Source organism: Telopea speciosissima, unplaced genomic scaffold, assembly GCF_018873765.1.
Source record: "Telopea speciosissima isolate NSW1024214 ecotype Mountain lineage unplaced genomic scaffold, Tspe_v1 Tspe_v1.0029, whole genome shotgun sequence".
NCBI classification, from domain to species: Eukaryota; Viridiplantae; Streptophyta; class Magnoliopsida; order Proteales; family Proteaceae; genus Telopea; species Telopea speciosissima.
In genome coordinates this window covers 89,752-104,115 of record NW_025317365.1, presented here as the reverse complement: position 1 = coordinate 104,115, position 14,364 = coordinate 89,752, and the positions used below count along the sequence as shown (strand labels likewise).

Below are 14,364 nucleotides of genomic sequence, written 5' to 3'. Positions count from 1 at the left end.
TTGTAAGATTACCTCCCACCCCCCCCCCCCCCAATAAAAAGTCAATTTCCAGATTTGGATCTTGTAACCATCACTGAATCTACCCATCACCATATGTATGGGCTTCTAACTTTAGGTCACCATCCTTTGCAAACAAAAAACCTTTCACAAGAAAATATTTTTAAGTATAAGGGAATTTTGTTTATGGATTCAAACTGTGAGGTTCGAGGTGCAATCCTCTTGATCCGTCCTTTATAGAATGTCTGTTTGAGCCTGTTTTATATGAAAAAGACAGTAGATTCCTTACCGTTATCCCTTCTAAGGATGAGATCAAGGATGTGGTGTTTGGAATTAGTGCTTATAAATCACTAGTCCATTGATAGCATCTCGGCTATTTTTTAACCCAAAAATGTGGGGATCTAGTTAAGAATGATATTATTATTATTATTATTTTGGTGAAATAGAAGAAAATTAAATGTTTACATTCGGACCATCATACAAAAAATAATAACTTCCCAACCATAGTAGTATACACCAGATGACAAATAATGTACACAAGATTGTTACTAAAGTGTACATAGAAATATAAGTTTATAAATCTTCTGCTTATTGCACCAGACTTCCCATAATATTAGATTTGATTTCTTGGCTTTACCAAGTCCTTCCAGAGTACCACTCAGTCCAGCCTCCAAATAGTCTCCTGTTTTCAAAAATCCTGCAGCTACCAAAACAAAATTTCCTTCTACCAAAATGCAATTAACCTAAGTAGAGGTGTTTAGGGTTGGATTAGCAACTCCTGCGCCAATTAAGATAGGATGAGTAAAAAAGGGGATAAGACCAATAGGAGTTCCAAATGAATTATTAGATAGATTATGAGAAAATACATCATAAGGGTTGGATATTAAGATCACAAATCCATCGAGAAATAGAATTAAGAACCAAATATGGGTCAGGCTTAGCTAACACTTGAAGGACTTTGATCCGAACATGCCAAGTAAAATAACAAGTTATAATAAACACAACAAAAACCATGAGAGATTGTTTGTTAAGAGTTTTGTTAGAGAGGAGAGAAACACAAAGATTTGCCATTGAGGAATGTGAGATGCAATCCCAGAGGACCTGCAATTCAAATACATTTAGACCATTTGCAAGAGAGGAAGAGATGCCAGATTAATTCTGCATAAGAACCACAAAGAATACAATGTGGCTCGATCGATATCCATTTTGAGAGAGTGGCTTTAACTAGAATTCCTGTATGTAAAACACGCCAAAAAATAGTTTAAATTTTGGATGTAATTGCATTTTCCAAAAGAAACGCCATCACTTTGAGAGATTGACATCTCTAATATCAACAACTTGAGAAAGAAATTTAGCAATTAATTTGGTGGAGATTGATATTATTATGTGTATATAACTTCTCTAATAATATTACTTTGCTTTTTGGGGCTAGGCATATGTTCCTTACTTATGTCCCTTAAAAAAAGATAAGGTTAATTATGCAAGTAGAAAAAAATTTCAGGCCTATGAGCTTATGGATAATCCTCTATATAGAGATTTAAATATGTTTCGGGCGATCAAAGTTGGTAGGAGTTGCCCTAAGGTTACTCATTTACTCTTTGAAGATGATCCCTTCATTTTTTTGTCAAACTAATGAGAATGATATTTCTACCTTTCATGCAATTTCAAATTTATTTCAGGATTTAGGGACAAACAAATAATTTAAAAGAAAAATGGTGTTGTATAGTAAACATGTTGGCGAGAATATTAGGAAATAGGAATACAGGTGCCTATAGTTAATGGTGTCAATTGGTCCAATTTACATTTTGAGAAGGTGCAAATCAAAACTGAACTAAATAGAAATCGGTCAAAATCATAATTGTTTTGTATGTGGTCCGATTTTACTGATTTCTTTTCAGTTTACATGAGGTTTGTAACGCCAGATTCAGTTTGTATTTCCAATTTGTAATGTGTTTGATTTCGGCTCATATTTGGTTTATATGTGGTTTTAACGCTGGTTCATATCAGGTTTCACACCCTTTAATTTCCTTATACACCTAATTTAAGAGCACGAACAGATAAGCTATCCAACGCTGTTGCACTATTTTCAAGAAATGGAATAGAAAGGTCTTTGGAAATATTCATGAGAATATCAAGAATTGTAAAATCGAACTTGAGCATATCCACAACCTTCCAAGGACTCTCTATTCTTAGCAAAAGGAGGCACAATTCCATAAACAACTTGAAGATGAACTGCTAAAGGAAGAAGAGATGTGGAGACAGAAGTCCAGAATTGACTAGCTTCAGGACGGCAATCGAAATACTTCTTTTTTTCATGCCTCAACAATACAACAACGTCATCAAAATAGGATTCTAAGGTTGAAGCTACCATCAGGGCAATGGTCATCCACTAAATTAGAGGTGTCTAATATCCTTTGTAAACATTTTACCAATTTGTATACCTCTGAATCGTTTGATACTAATGTTTTGAATTATGTTCTTGAGACAGTTCAGCTAGTGGTTACAAATGAAATTAATGATTCTTTATGTAGAACACCCACTATGAAGGAGATTCGGCATGTCCTCTTTGCAATGGTCCCTCTAAAATCACTTGGGCCGGATGAGTTACCTCCCATGTTTTTTCAGAGAAATTGGGACTTCATTAAAGATGACTACTTTTCCTATGTGGTGGAGTTCTTCATTTCAAGCCATATACTTATGAAGCTGAATCATACTTTTATTTGCCTTATTCCAAAGGTGGGAAGCCCTAAATCGGTTGACCAATTTCGCCCAATCAGCCTTTGCAATATTTTCAAGATCATCACAAAATTGGTAGTTGATCATCTTCATGGAGCATTGGAGCATATTATAGCACCTACTCAATCGGCATTTATCCTGAATCGCCTTATATCTGACAATATTATGGTGGCACACAAGATGTTTCATTACATAAAGAAACACAAGAAGGGTAAGGCCAAATTTCTAACTTTGAAATTAGATATGAAAAATGCATATGATAGGCTAAATGGAATTTCATTGAAGCCATGTTATTGAATTGGGATTTAGTCAATTTTGGGTAGTTCGTGTTATGGAATGTATTCAGATTTTTACTTATAATTTGCTAATTAATGGCTGCATCAAGGGAGAGATAATCCCCACTCAAGGCATTTGTCAAGGGGATCCAATTTCCCGGCTATTTTTATCTTGTATTCCCAGGTTCTCACTTCTATCATCAAACGGGCAGAAGCTACTGGTGATTTGCATGGAATCAGAGTTCGGCATAGGGGGGTTCCTATTCCTCACCTCCCTTTTGCCGATGATTGACTTTTATTTTCTCAAGCTAAGCTCCAGGAGATTACATCTCTCAAGCATTGTTGTAGACCTGAATTTTGTCACCCCCTGGCGATGATGGCAACAGAACACCAGACAGACATCGGTATCTCAAATTACCCTAACGTCCCTAAAAATGACTTAAAAGACCCTTTTACCAAATGCTGAAGGAGGTACTGCTCACCTTCCCCGACCACGACGGTCCCACTAGTCGATTAGTGAGCCGTAGGGGTTGTAGGGGGCAAGCAGCCCCCTGCGGGGGGTGTAGGGGGGTGGAGCCCCTCGATAGAAAATTTTATGAAGAGTCAAAAGGGAGGAAAAAATCCACCCAATTTTTCTGATTGGGCAATTCGATCTATGATTTATCATTCATGGACGTTGATAAGATCCTTCCATTTAGCAGCACCTTGGGATGGCATAGCCTTAAAGCCAACGGCGAGGTTCAAACGAGGACAGGCTTACGGTAGATACCTAGGCACCCAAAGACGAGGAAGGGCGTAGCAAGCGACGAAATGCTACGGGGAGTTGAAAATAAGGATAGATCCGGAGATTCCTGAATAGGTCAACCTTTCGAACTGCTGCTGAATCCATGGGCAGGCAAGAGACAACCTGGCGAATTGAAACATATACCGGGAACTAAGGTGGGGAAGGGATTTATTACAAACCAATTAATAACCTGAAATAAATACAAAAAAAAAAAAAAAAACCAACAATGAATGGAACAAAGAAACCCAAATGCCAGTGCTCCTTCGTTCTCTCCTTCTTCCTCACTCTCTCTGTTTCATTTGTCATCTACTCCTCCATCCCTCCCCAGTCCCCTCACCTAAAGTAATTATTTTCCTCCTCCATCTCTCTCTCTGGTTGGTTGCAGTAACTTTTCCTACACACTACCCAAATAGCCTATGAACAATCCCTACCCATAGCTTAATTTTTTCCTTCTTTGTATAGAAACTTGAAATTGCTTTGTGTTGTCACTTCACCTCAATAGCCTTAAACTAACATCAGTTCAATAGCCTTAGCTATATAGACTAACACCTTCTTTGTATAGAAACTTGAAATTTTCTTGTGTTGTCACTTCACTTCAATAGCCGTAGAGTAACATCACTTCAATAGCCTTAGGCTAACAATTCACAGTGTTGTTGACCTTTTCTAAGAGAATACCAATGTCAGGTCCGTTGAGCCATTTAGATTTGGGCAGAATGTCTCTTTCGTTCTCTTCACTTTCCCCCTCTGTTCTCCATTTTTTTTTCTTCTCTCCTTTCCTCTTTTTGTCTTTGCTACTTTTGGAAAATTTTTGTTTTTTTGAAATGATGGCTGTCCCCCTCCATAATCTCTCTTTATTTTTCTCTTTTGAAGCTCAATCTTAATTTAAGTGTTTTAACTAATTTACCCCTTCCCCTCTTTTAGGCATAGTTATCTTTTTGTCTTTTCCCATTTTAGCCTTAAATGGAAACCCATCTCAGGTGCCTCCTTTTTAAATGTTTTTTTCTTCTTTTCTTTCCTATTTTACCCTCCCCTTTTGATTTTAGAAATTATTTTTTGTTGTTTTCCATTTTACCCCTATCGGATTAAACCCTCAATGGGCTAGCTTTGATCCAGTAGACCTTCATGGGCCGGGACCTAGACAACCTAGTTTTTATTTTATTATCATTTTTTTCTTTGCATCTGATACAGAGATTGTCGGTATTCCGTGTATTGCCATTGTCAGGGGGTGAAAAAAAAAATCAAGTGTCTATACGTTTGTCACAAGGAAGAACCATATAATTTAAACTCTTAGTTTGAACCCACGTTAGGTGACTACGTTCCGAACGAATAACTAACTTCATAAGAGGGATTGCAAAATAATAATAATAATAATAATAATAAATAAAATAAACTTACACCTTAAGATCAATCAATACCCTTAAGTTGTAGCGGAATAATAAACTTAGAAAGATAATTAACAAGTTATAGATACTTACGGACCTAATTAACAATTGAACCCTGACAGCCAAAAACAGTCGAGAACAGAAAAGAACCGAAATCGAAGAGTTTTTTTACGAAACCTTACTCAACGATAGGTCTGAGTGGAGTAATGGGTCACCGAATGTCCCCTCCGTTATTGGGAATGAACAGTAGTGATCCCATCAATACCCTATTCATTCTAAAGTTGAGTTGGGAATTGAAGAACCTGAAGTGAACGTCTTCATAGGAGAAGTCATGTAATCGGGGTGATGCAAAAAAAAAAAAAATAATTATGCCACACAAACCAAAGCCATTGAAGTATAGATTATTTGGCAAAATACGCAGAGATAGTATTTTCTTGATAAATATGATCGAGTTTGTTTTTCCTTAGAACCCCAGATACACCAAATTTCAAGGACAAAATTTTTGTAAAGTGGGGAGAATGTTACGGCCTAAAAATTTTTTTTTTTGATCAGGACCCTAACTGAATCCGAATGTAAATTCGAAACCCAAAGTTGTGGCATCGTGTGCGTTATGGAGTATTGATTTATGTTCGAACAAGTAGAAGATAAAAAAAGAATCCCAGTGGTAACCCATTGCGTGTCAGCAAAATGACAAATACCTTTCCTGTGAGGTTGTGGGATCCACGATGTATAACTTGTTGTAAGAGATATACCCAAAAAAAAAGGCCCAAAGAAGCCCATTAGGAGCCCAAAAGTGCTTGGTAATGTCACACCTTAAGCACGGCGCCGTGTGGATTACCACAGCATCAAGAAAGGCCCTCCTTGACATCGTGGAGGACTTTCACGGTATCGTGAAAAAGGAAAAATGTCATCATATTGACATCATCCATAGCGCCATGGAGTACCCTTCCACGGCACCGTGGAGGACCTTCACACTGCCGTGAAGAACCACCATGGCGCAGTGGGGAAGCTGCTGTTACTTTTTATCTTTCACAGATTTTGTTTGGTCTTATGCACCTATAATACCTTCATTTGCCCAAACAAGTAAAACATTTCCTACTGTGACAGATGATTGTAATGTTTTACTTGTTTGTGCAAATGATGAGTTCTAACATGTTCACTTCATAGTGTACTTTTTTCCTGGCATCTAAAAGAAAAGAAATTTTATGTGTTTTGAGTGAGAACTGAGGATGTTCAGAAGGATCACATAATTGGATTCTTTATTCTTGATACTACTATGGAAAAAATAGGATAATTTCAGAATCAACAGCCATATGTTCTTTTGAATTTTTGTCTTTTCTGAATCAGCAACAACAAAAGATAGTATTTCCATTTCTTTAAAAAGATGTAGATATAATTGAAACATGACTATAATCACCTTAAAGCTCTTTAAATTTGCATGAAGAGCATGAGCTGAGAAAGGACTGACCTTTCCAGGGAACTGTTTCACTGGGTTCTAGAGTGTGAATTTTATGGATGCTGGAATTGTGTAATGCTATTCTTCTGCATTACCTAAACCATTGATACAATTTTTCCCAATTTTGATAATAGTGGAACTGCTGAAGTGAATATCTGGTTTTGATAATAGTGTCTGAATAAGCATTTTAGGTGGTCAAGAATTGATGGAGCTACTGGGGTTATCCTGGGTGCTAAAGTATTTAATTCCCTCATGACCATGCATTTGGAAATGCTAGATTGCTGGTTTATCTTTGGTGGTAGCTGAAGTCTTATTTTGGTTTATTACCTATAAAAGAAGTGGTAAGTAAGTTGCCTATTATCCTCAGACAATTTTGATCAGATATCTCTATACTTGCTCATCTTTACTGATTCACCATATTGAGAACTCTATCGGAGGTTCAGAGAGGAAATGGGAGAAGATAATTAAGATTGTAGAATTCTCCTGCACTTTATGTTTGTTCTTCATTTGCAAAATTGATGTTTTGTTGCATTTAATTGCATAATATTCATATTTGCTTGTTTGAAGCTTTCATACCTTTAAAAATAAAATCAAATAACTGAAATTGACTTTATTAAATTTTGTTTTCTGCAGTCAAGACAAAAGGCTTTGGCAGATTTACATCAAATGCAAACTGTTCAAGTAAGCTAATTTTCTTTTTATCTTTGTGTGTTTTCGGTAGCTAAGAATGCTTGTTATTCCGATAAAGTTCTGATTTTCAGGGGTTTGTATGCCATGAAATCCATTTGTGCAACATGCTCACAATGTCCTATGATATGTTTTGACATTTTGTTGTGCATAGTGGAAACTCAAACTATACTAAAAGGTTGAAAAGTCTTTTTATCGTTCGTCTCGCAGATCTATATTAGAAAATGAAATAAGGGTGGTGGTTTAACAGGTGCTTCATATGCATCAACTTTTCTTTATCTGCTGTGCTTTCACCTGAATATGTTTCTCTTTCAGGCCCAGCGGTGGGTATGAGTATTTTTATCTTGATAATACCAATGGAATTTTAAAATACTTGAGTACTAGATGTTTGCAGTAATTCATTTTAGAGGTATCAGGGTCGCTTCTGTCCTCTGCATGGGTTGAGGAATGGTGTCTCTATCTCATGTTTGTTTGTTGTTACCTTGCCATTAAATCAACTTAATATTTGGCTACCATAATATATGATGGGGGTAACAATATTCTCTTCTACAGCTTGAAAAACTTAGTGACAAGCAGTCCCAACCTGAGTCGCAGCTCAAATTTATTACAGAGGCCTGGCTACAGGTAAATAAGCTCCATATTCTTCACACTTGGATAGTCCTTATCCATCTCTTCTGACAATATTTGTGTGTTCAGATAGTTGAATGTAGGCGGGTTCTGAAGTGGACCTATGCCTATGGATATTATCTTCCCGAGAATGAACATGCTAAGAGACAATTCTTTGAGTACTTACAAGGTAGTTTTTCCTTCAAACCAAATTTTAGTGTTATTATTATTATTATTATTTTATTTTATTTTTTTTTGGGGCGGCGGGGGGGAGAACCTTGTAGGACTTACATCTCTGCTTGTTTTGTAGGTGAAGCGGAATCTGGATTAGAAAGGCTTCATCAGTGTGCGGAGAAGGAACTACAAGTTTACCTGAGTGCTGATGGCCCAACTCCAGGCTTCAATGAATTCCACACAAAACTTGCCGGGCTGACCAGGTAACTTGTGTAACTTGGTAAAGAACTAATAACCAGCAAACCAAAAGAAGAAGAGGGTGAGAACAAAGGGAGGGGACAGATAAGACGAGACGATGGACAGAAGAATCTGAACTCAACGATAGATTCAGAAATGTGACTATCGCTGTCGAGTTCTATAGTTATTTATAATAAGTAATAGAATGTTACAATCAAACTAGGAAAGCTAAACATAGAAAGTACTAGAAAGAAAAGCAACCTAATTAGTCACTACTAACAAGTCTAACCAAACCAGGAATGGATCTGGATTGATATGACTTTTGGGAGTAATTAGATCTGCAACAGGATTGGCCAGCTTGCCTTTTGTGCTACTATTTCCCATATTTGGATGGAACACAACCTTAGAAGATGGACGTCCAACTCCCGCTCTTTCGACAAGATTTGGAAGGCCATCTTCTTTGATGTTTCATCTAAAGCTTTTTCCCTCCCCTGGGGTAGTGTCTTGGACACCCCAAGGAACAGGCTGATTGTTGTCTCTTGGGGTCTGCCTACCACCATCCTTCGCCCTAGCTAGTCTTTAGCTTCGGCTTGTTGGCCCTCGGGCTTGTATATTCCCTCCCCCTTTTCTTCGTAATTTAAATTTTCATTCATCCCAAAAAAAAAACAAGTCTAACCAAAATAGGAGACTCTAACGATAGGGACACTGATGAGTTAAGATTGTCCAATTGGGTCAATTGAGCCTCATAAAACTTTATTTTGGTCCATGGTTGGATTTTATAGACCTTAGGCTTCTTTTTTTTGGGTTTATTGATGTAATAGGGCTAATTATAAGCCTATAAAGTGGGGATAATGTTAGTACACGGGATTAGTAGTTGGATTGAGTGTTTGAGTTTGATTAGGATACTAAATAGCTAGATAGAATTCTGTTTTGAGTTTATTTACTTTATTGAGTGTATTAGAGTGATTAGGAGTCCTTTTATGTCCAATTAGGAATTTTAGAAGGTCTATGATGCAGGGCATCCTTTTGATCCAGCAGCCGGCCCATCAAAGAGACCTGACCAGTAATTTTCAGAGAAGTATTTTCGAAGAAGTATTTTTAGTCTAGGCTAGGCAGGTCTTGACTGGTCTTGGATTTGGGTGGGCCTTCTTTGGAAAATACTGGTCAAGCCTCTTTGATGGCTGGCTGCTGGATCAAAAGGATGCCTTGCATCAGTGTATATATGTAATACATCCCCCATCAATTAAAGATGATTTGAGTAAAGAATGCGTTTTTTAAGAGATTTTGGTGCTGTTGAGTAGTGCATACGGGATTGGTATCCCAAATCTGATTTCTTCTCTTCTGTCCTATTTTGTTCTTTCTTCTTTCTCCCAAGAACATTGGTCTCATCTCTCTTCCCTTCCCTTTCATCAATTTGATTTCTTCTCTTGACAACGTAGTTGCTTCCTTTATTTCAGATTTGTTACAGATTTGATTATGGGGCCTACGAGCATCTGAGATCCTTAATTTGGATTATCAGATTGCATCAGACACTCCCCCTATCGTGAGCACTACCACACTAACATACTACCACCAGCACTAGGGGGTCCAATAGGGGTCCACGACTCTTATAGGACCACACACTTTAACACTTTGCAGCTCCGCCTTAAGCTGGAGCATACAAATCTCCTATGCCCAGCTTGGAGCAACACTTCCAAAAAATACGGCCACTCAAAGACTTGGTAAACAGATCAGCTAATGGGTAAGCAGATGAAATGAACAGAGTAAAAATAAGCTTCTTTAAAACAACATTCCGTACAAAGTGGCAATCGACCTCAACATGTTTAGTCCGTTCATGAAACATCGGGGGGTTGGCAATGTAGATGGTAGCTTGATTATCACAAAACATCTTCATGGGTTGAGTAATCAGAAAACCCAAGTCTTGAAGAAGAGACTTCAACTACATCAACTCACTGGTAGTATGGACATAACTCACTACTCTGCTTTAGCACTGGAATGAGCCACAGTTGTTTGTTCCTTATTGTGCCGCAAGACAAGTTTGCCACCAATAAATGTGCCAATAACCTATGGTAGACCTCTTATCACCTTCAACACCAGCCCAACTAGCATCAGAAAATCCTACTAGATCAACATTCTAATGTGATCGGTAAGTAAATCCCTTCCTTGGAGCTCCCTTTAGGTGCCTTCAGACACGACAAGTCTCCTCCTAGTGAACTTTCTTCGATGACTGCATAAATTGGCTAATCACTCCTACAACAAAGGAAATGTAAGGATGAATAACAATTAAAAAGAAGCTTCCCAGCTAGTCTTTTGTATTGGTACGGATCATCAAACATTTCACCATCATTTGTGCCAAAATTCTTAAGAGGATCCAACGGATCCACTGGTTTACATCCAAGAAAACAACTTCTAGACAAAAGATAAACACATTTTTATTGGGATAGACTAATCCCTTTCTTGCTTCGTAGAACTTCAGTACCAAGAAAATAGCTGAGATAACCCAAGTCTTTCATCTGAAAGTGCTTATGAAAAGATATTACTTCTACAATGCCAGATGTATCATTACTAGATACAATAATATCATCAACATAAACCACTTACACCACCAATTGAGAACCTCGACGACAAGTTGACAAACAAAGACAGAGTGATCAAAGTAGCATTGTGAAAATCTACACTTAGTAACAATAGATCTGAATTTGTCAAACCAGGCCCTAAGTGATTGTTTTAACACACAAATAGCTCTGTGTAGCTTACATACTTTGTGTGAATATTCCACCCAAGCAACATACTCCCCCCCCCCCATTTGGTTTATAATGTTCTTAGAAATGATCATTGTCCTAGTATACCTAGTCTGACATTTGGTTTATGTTGTTCTTGGAAAATATTATTTTATCTGTAAGTAATTAAACTGCTCTCGATTTATTGAAATGTTCTTGTTCTTTAATAAATTTGACTGGTCAAATGATTTTATTTTTTACATGAGACTTTTTGTTATAGGTAGAGCATAAAACCAGCTTTCCAGCAAATCAAATTTATATTGAAGGAGTTATGTTCCGGTCAAACTTTATTTGATTTGTGCAAATGCTGTTTAATATCGCCATGAATGGAAATAAATTGACATCAAAATTATTTTACCACTCTTTTGGCTTTTAGTGATTTTTTGGTATATAATTAGACTTATAAAATTTTTAGATTTGAGAAAAAACCCCAACATTTGGAAGTTGAAAATTTTACTTACCGCCAAAAACCCAATTTATGTTCTTGAACTGAAGGGATTGATTTTTTTTATTCATTTGGAATTTGATTTTGTAAGTATTTATATTGGATTCAAATTGGGGGGGGGGGGTTGCTTATTTATGAATAATATCTTAAGTAAATGTTTTTAGAAATATAAAACATTTATTTAAATGATATTTGGCATAAATAAGTCCCATATCTGAATAAGATGATAGTCGCCTAGACCCCACAAAATACACCAGGGTGGCATTTAGATGACTCCTTGACAACTATGGTTACTACAAAAAAAACAGTATCTAGTGTGAGAAATAACAAGTTATACCAAAATATAAATTAAGGGAATGAAATTAGCAACTGAGGAACAAATTGAGATTTGAGTATGGGAATATAAACTAGAAAATGGCAACTAAGCCATTAAAGTGAAAATACAAAACTGAACTTGAGAGAAGAAGAGAAGATAAAAAGAAGAATATGGAAGAAGATAGGAGATTGAGGATAGAAGAAGAAGGATATGAACTAGGCTTCCCACCTAGAATTTGTCTAGCATCTCACTAGTCGAACTTGGCATCCCACCACGGGCTTCACTGCATCTCATAACAACGGAGTTCTGAATCTCACAGAAAACAGCAAGTATAAGCTTAACAAATTGTTAAAATCGTTGGTAGCGGGTATGATCCCCTACTTGATGCCTTAATTCTTGTGTTAGCTGGCGGCTTGAATTGGATACCTAGACTAAACTGGATTCAAATTTGGATTTTTTGTCTAGTAAGATATTTAGGATTTTAATTGTTTCTTTATTGGGGTAGATGACATGTAATCTTTTATTTTATTGGGTAGATTAAATAGGAGATAACTAGAGGGTGGACCTCAACGCAATGGTAGGGTTACTCCATTGCGACCTAGTGGTCATGGGTTCGAGTCGGGAAACCTCTCCATGAAGCGCGGGTAAGGCTGCATACATTATGACCCTCCCCAGACCCTGCACTGGTAGGAGACTCGTGCACTGGGTACACCCTTTTTATTAAATAGGAGATAACTACGTAGGATTTTGTTTCCTAATCGTTTTTGAGTTTCCAACATAGAATATGTTACTTCTTTTATATAAGCATGTAACTGCCACTGGAGATAATATAGAATGAATTGAGTTGGTTTTTTGGGTTGAGGCCTGCGTGGCCTTTGAGGCCGCCGGTTGGCTATAGAGTGTTCTTTCCCACTGTCTTTCTTTCTCATCTCTTCTTCCTTTGCTCTCATGGAAGTTATCCCTGTCCTTCCCTCCTGCTGCTTCTTATTTGTTCTCTTCCCTTTCCTCCAGTTCAAGGGACTCTTTTGTTATGGTAGCAGAAGCACCCTACATTGTGGTCGATCTCTCCCCTCCTATTCTTTTCCTCTCAGGTTTGAGGAGCATGTTCCTTATCCATATGGGATCCTAATCTGGCTCAGTCCCTAAGACAGTTTCATCCGTGAGTTCGACCAACAGTTTATATCTTGGTCAAAAGGGGTTGTCTATGGGGTGTTTTTTTGTGGGGGTGGTGGTAGTGGTGAAAATGAATTTGATAGATTAGGTGGTTGATTGAAACATACCCCAAACAATGACGTATCCAGTGGGTTATATCATGTCATGGCATTAATTCTTGGAGACATGACCATCATTGGACACGTGTATATGGTGTGGGTCCTTGGTAGATGGTGATCTGCTTATTGTAGAATACTGCTTGTAGATGCTGTAATTAATTTTTCTGTTGGACGTTGCCAGTACATAGTACATACCGTGGTTTCTTATTTGATTTTCTTGTGACTATTTTGAGTTGCAGTGTGACACGGAATTACTTTGAGAACTTGGTCCGAGCATTAATGGAGAATGGTCTGTCGGATGTTGACAGCCATGGTGCTTGCAGCAGGGCAGGAAGCTCGAAGAACTTAGGTGGTAAGGGTAGAGGTGGAAGAGGCAAAGGAACATCATCCAATTCTGGTGGCCCTAGCAGAAACTTGGACGACTCAGGCTGTTGGTCGTGTGAACACTGTACCTTTGCTAATACATTGTCTACTACCGTCTGTGAGATGTGCCGTCAGCATCGATCGGTAGGCACTCCTTGATTCCTGCAACTTACAAGAGGTGATCCTTATGGAAGTTCCAGTGGTGAAACTTCCAGGTGCAGCGCCGCCGGGTCTATCAAGTTGTGAATGCATTGAAAAGCAAAAGAATTGGAAATGAGGAAAATGGAGATGAAACAGCCTTTCCTCTAGGTGTTTGTGTGTTGAAGAAACGAACACTCGCTGTATATAAAAAATCTAGTCGTCCAAACTGGGTTTGATACTCATCTCAAAAAATATACTGGCAGCAGGGGCTAATGAGAAACGCGATCATAGTGGCCTTTTGCAGAGCCTAGAAGAGATTTGTAGCATCTATGAATTCTGATGGAATGTATATGCACTCTTTTGCTGGATCTTGTTATGTGTTTCTTGCTTGGACAATTGTGTGTGCTTTGTGTTGGACAAGTGTGTGTCCATCAAACCCGGTTTAGTCCGGTTCAACCCGGTTCACCTTTGTATTGAATAATTATACATTTTAGTTTAATATTGTCACATGCGATATAAACTTTTTGAGCATTATATGTCCGTAAGTTATACTTAAAATGGTAGTCACGACTACGGTTTGGGTTGGGCACCCTTATCATATGGTCGTCGCATTGGGTATGCCTAGACATGTGATGTCAGGGTACGAATGCGAGTGCTCACATGTTTGATGGGTGCATTGGTGAAGAATCTACTTTGTCGATTCCCTCATGTATT

The 14,364-nt window shown here is 37.8% G+C and overlaps 1 protein-coding gene across 1 annotated transcript; it reads left to right on the top strand.

The window, feature by feature from the left end:
• Nucleotides 1–7,243: 7,243 nt before the first annotated feature.
• LOC122647345 (probable E3 ubiquitin-protein ligase ARI8) lies at nt 7,244–14,046 on the top strand. The gene is made up of 5 exons (XM_043840776.1): nt 7,244–7,311; nt 7,870–7,941; nt 8,014–8,113; nt 8,234–8,360; nt 13,386–14,046. Exons 1-5 carry the CDS (start codon nt 7,297–7,299, stop codon nt 13,666–13,668), a joined length of 597 nt encoding a protein of 198 aa, XP_043696711.1. The 5' UTR covers nt 7,244–7,296; the 3' UTR covers nt 13,669–14,046.
• The last annotated feature ends 318 nt before the right edge of the window (nt 14,047–14,364 follow it).

Excerpts from the sequence above, each read along its gene's own strand:
- LOC122647345 (XM_043840776.1), top strand. Across the intron at positions 7,942-8,013 it reads TTACAGAGGCCTGGCTACAG|ATAGTTGAATGTAGGCGGGT; the intron begins GTAAATAAGCTC and ends TTGTGTGTTCAG. Across the intron at positions 8,361-13,385 it reads AAACTTGCCGGGCTGACCAG|TGTGACACGGAATTACTTTG; the intron begins GTAACTTGTGTA and ends TTTGAGTTGCAG.